The sequence below is a fragment of the Primulina tabacum genome, chromosome 10, assembly GCF_025594145.1.
Source record: "Primulina tabacum isolate GXHZ01 chromosome 10, ASM2559414v2, whole genome shotgun sequence".
Classification (NCBI taxonomy): domain Eukaryota; kingdom Viridiplantae; phylum Streptophyta; class Magnoliopsida; order Lamiales; family Gesneriaceae; genus Primulina; species Primulina tabacum.
Window position 1 is genome coordinate 31,320,406 of NC_134559.1, and position 4,283 is coordinate 31,324,688.

A 4,283-nucleotide genomic window follows, 5' to 3' on the forward strand; every position below is an offset into this window, starting at 1 on the left:
TCTCTTCATTTCTTTAACTTGGGCTTCTTGATTTGGTGATGGAGAAGGTGGATTCTGCTCCTGTCGCTGGTTTAGCACCTATTCCATAGTGGTTGTAAACCCATTTGAGTGAGTTCCACCATATCGAAACCAGGGTTTTTGTAATCCTCCCGATTTTTATTTTCCTTATCTTCATTCTCGTTGTTACCCTCCTCTTTCCTCTTCTTGGAAACACCATCTTATCCAAGGGACATCACACTTGAATCGATTGATTTAAGTTGTGGATTTCAAATTCATTGTTACTTGGATGATGAATTTCATATGCATGCCTTTGTTAATTTATATAAATGTTGTGACAATTGTATGACTTTGAATTACATTTAAGATAGTATCATTTCAAATCTCTCCCAAATCAAATCTCTCCCTCCAAATCAAATCATTCGTACCAAGCACATCCAATTTGGCAAAACGTGGCGTATTATTGGTTCAGCGCACAATTTTCCAAATAATACTATACATGATGAAATAACATCCCGTGTTAATAGAAACTGAATCGTCAAACAAACTCAAATCATTACTTACATGGAGTGTGTGTGTTCCTGATATCACAAGCTAATGATACCTAATACATATGCTGAATTGAACTGTCCAAAAAATTCATATTCCTAGTCACTTTCTTGTTGTTCATATAAATACTTCAAATTATTGTGGCACATGCGAAAAACTCACTAAACGTATACATGCGCCAGTTCTTGCAGTGCATAGAACAAAAAATCAGCATATAAAAGAATTACTTTATAGGTATGGGAGAGCATCTAAGTAGATTAGCCGTTGAAGTTTTATGGTAGATCTCCTGCGTCTAGGAAAAACAAGGAAATGAAGAAACTACTACTTTGTCATGAATGAACTTTTACAGCTGCAGCCACCAACTGCACTTGGATTCTTTCGATACCTGAATATAAAGAAATTCATCATGGGGTTGGCTAAATATGGCTGCTCATAGCGACACACAAAAAGTTTCGATGAATTCAACTGCTTCCTTTTCACTACTTAATTAATAAATTATCTATTCACGAGGAAAACAAACAAAGAGAGTTTCAAAGATGCAGTAAAAACTCTTATTTTCGGGGAATATCTGTTTTTTAAGTCTGATATCCCTGAAAGAGAGTTAGGGAAGAACTAAAAGCTTTTTGTAATAGATTTAGTTGTAGGCTTAGAGTGATTAAAACTACCCAAAATGAAATTACTACACTTAACATTTTATCGCAACACAGTCGAATTTCATTATCTTGAAGGGCATCCATTTTTCTCTTTTCTATTAGTATCGCTTTGCTAGCCAGCGAGAGGAGAGTTAGGTGGAAAGTTTCGAGGATACAGGGAAAGTACTTACAGATTGTGGGGAGAGAGGCGCATGTAAGAGAAAATTCCTGGAACATGTCAAGACAAGAGGACTTCAAGAAGTTAGAGGTGAAGACATCTAAGTTAAAAAGATTGCAAATTTCTTCAAGCTTCTGTCATGGTAAAAGAAACAGACGTGTGATTTATTCCAACATAAAGAATAAAAAGAATGAAGCCTGATTTATACACATTTACTTCCTTGTTTAAATTTTACCACTGAAACACTTCTAACAACATAAAAGGACAAGGTTGCCACAATGCTAGTTCAATTGGAACCTAGTTGGTTTGCCCATAGCAGTAAGATAAACCAAGATTTAGACTCAAGGAGACCATACGTAACAATATTTCAGAGATTTTCTTTCAGCAATACGGTCTGAATAGGAGACTTCTTAGGCTAATATTAGTTTACGGTGAGTTTTGGTTCAGCTTGTGAATGAGTAGTATGCAGGACATCATAAAGAAATCCATAAGCACTAAATTTATTGTCCATTTTGTTCTACTTCTACAAGTGAGTTTAAGCTCGTATAAGAAGTGGCAGTACAAGCAAGTCAGAAAATCAAAACTTAACATCTAATATAGCATACTAAAAGGAAACAAGCTCAGCAAAAAGGCACAACCAAGAATGTTAATCCTGCTGACGTAGATGACTATGGGTGATCATCATGGCCCACGAATGTTATTTATTCTGTTACCCAAAGGAACGGATATGTTTAACCATTCGAGCATGGACTGGTTAAAGAACTGATTTTTTTTTTGCAGGATAACAGTAGATGAATGGATACAGCTGACAGAGCTATAATTAAATAAAGTCAAGGTACCAATCATATTGAACTGACCTGAAAAGCAGAACGGACCAGCTCCTCCACAAAATCAACAGTTGCACCTTTAACAAAGCCATGGGAAATTTGGTCAACAACCACTTTAACTCCATCCTGCTCAAAAACCCTACAAAAACTCGGAATTAAAAGATATATTTCCATAGGAGACCTACACGAAATATTATCAGAAAATCTAACCTACTCAAATATATTTGATGTAGAACGACAACAAAACTACCCATCCCATGATCCTGGAAAGCAAATTGCACCTGTCATCATCATTGATTGTGTCATCAAGAGAAAATTTATACTGGAAACCAGAGCAACCTCCAGCTTCTATGCACAAGCGCAACAACTTCTCACTGCCCTCATCAGCTTGCAACTCTTTCATTCTCTACATTACATTAGCTCATGAGTTGAACTACAAAAGATTGTCAAAAACTTGCGCAAGAACGTGAATTACACGTCCTGAAATATATGTTCGTAGAAGTACAATACAAGCATAATGAAAAATAAAAACAGTCTTTACTCCATCACGGTATGACCTTAACCTGAAATACAATAGATACGAGTCTCAAAAGGCATCAATCTCATAATCGAAGCGATCGCTCTCCTCGATCTCGAAGCTAGAAACAAACCAATCTCTTAAATTTCCACACCTCAATCCTCAGCGAGAATCCAAATCAAATAACGACATACCCGTCCAAATCCAGAGGCATAAGAAAACACAAAAAAACGTCAAAAAATCATACGTCCGGTAAAATCAAAAGACTAGCGGAAGAGTACCCGAACGCAGCTGCCTGTCAAATGGAGGTCATCAGGAGAATCTTGCGACAAATTCCGAGGTTCCCGGAGGGCGGAGGATGAGCTAAGAAGCCGAGAATTCTGACGAAGCCGAGCCGAGAGGTAAGGTGAGAGCCGAGAAATCAGCGAACCCGACGTGGTTTCCATGGCTCTATCTTCTTCGGATCAATAAATTGACCTGTTTGACCAGAAGAATCAACCGAAATTAAAGCCGATTGCCCCGATTACCCGACCCTTTTCAAATTACTAACGTGGGCATTCCATTTTAAGAAGAAGAGAATTTGCGTTCTATATGTTAAATATTTATATAAACCTAACGAAAGGTGCCCTCATAACGCATGTTAACATAATAAAATAATACTATATATTGTATAAATATTGAATTAATGTAACACATTATAACTTCAAAACCTTGATTTTTTTTTTTTTTTTTTGAAATGAACTTCAAAACCTTGATTAAAATACGTAAGTCATGTGAATGAGAAATCTATAATTTACAAAATAAATGAGAAATAAATTAGTACATAGAGTTTCCGAGATTCCAAATTATAACAAAAATATTAAGAAAGTGTATATTTTTCGATTTAACATATCGATTATATGAAACCGACGAATCTAAATGAAAAAATAAAGTAAAATTTTCAGTGTGATTTCAAGGAAAATAAACTAAAAAAAAAAATATTATGAAACATATATACACGTTAGATGTACGTAAATCAAACAGTAACTTTCTGCATATTCTATACAAAATATGTCATATTTTATGATCTTATTACATTCTATACAAAATATCATATTTTATTATCGATTATTATTCCATCAAAGATCCAATTAACTAATGGGGATTTATGATTGCTATTTTATAATGAAAGAATCTCGCACACACACCGGCTGGCGCCCTCACACACAGACCGGCTCGCTATTGCGCACCTCGCCCTCGCCTACGCACCCTCGCCTCGCCCCCCTCCAGCACGGCCTCACCCTCATCCTCGCCCCTACACACCGCTTCGCCCACGCCCGACGCGCCTCATCCACATCCTCGCCCCTACACACCGCTTCGCCCACGCTCGGCGTGCCTCATCCCCGCCTCGCTAAGTGTGCGCAGCCAGCGTGCCTCCTGCCCCCGCATGCATCCGCTCCAACGCGCCAGCCTCGTCCCCAGCCGTGCGTACTCGTCGAGCGCCTTCGCCGAGCTCGCATCATCCTCGCCGAGTGTGCAGATCCTGCGCGTACCTTCGCACCTACCCAACGCGCACAACCAGCGAGCCTCGCCAGCACGCCGCT

The 4,283-nt window shown here is 38.4% G+C and overlaps 1 protein-coding gene across 8 annotated transcripts; it reads right to left on the reverse strand.

Moving 5' to 3' along the window:
• Positions 1-618: 618 nt before the first annotated feature.
• On the reverse strand, positions 619-3,259 carry LOC142505982 (iron-sulfur assembly protein IscA-like 2, mitochondrial). 8 transcript variants are annotated; one of them, XM_075619123.1, is made up of 5 exons: positions 2,982-3,259; positions 2,465-2,589; positions 2,214-2,322; positions 1,370-1,406; positions 619-931 (listed from the first exon to the last, which is right to left on the reverse strand). In XM_075619123.1, the coding sequence occupies exons 1-5, from the start codon at positions 3,144-3,146 to the stop codon at positions 876-878; spliced, it is 492 nt and encodes a 163-aa protein (XP_075475238.1). In that variant the 5' UTR covers positions 3,147-3,259; the 3' UTR covers positions 619-875. The 8 variants fall into 8 exon arrangements, 7 of the variants coding, with proteins under 7 accessions (XP_075475238.1, XP_075475237.1, XP_075475239.1 ...); XM_075619122.1 differs by having other exon boundaries at positions 1,370-1,490; XR_012804517.1 differs by lacking the exon at positions 619-931 and adding an exon at positions 1,962-2,062 and having other exon boundaries at positions 1,389-1,406.
• Positions 3,260-4,283: the final 1,024 nt, after the last annotated feature.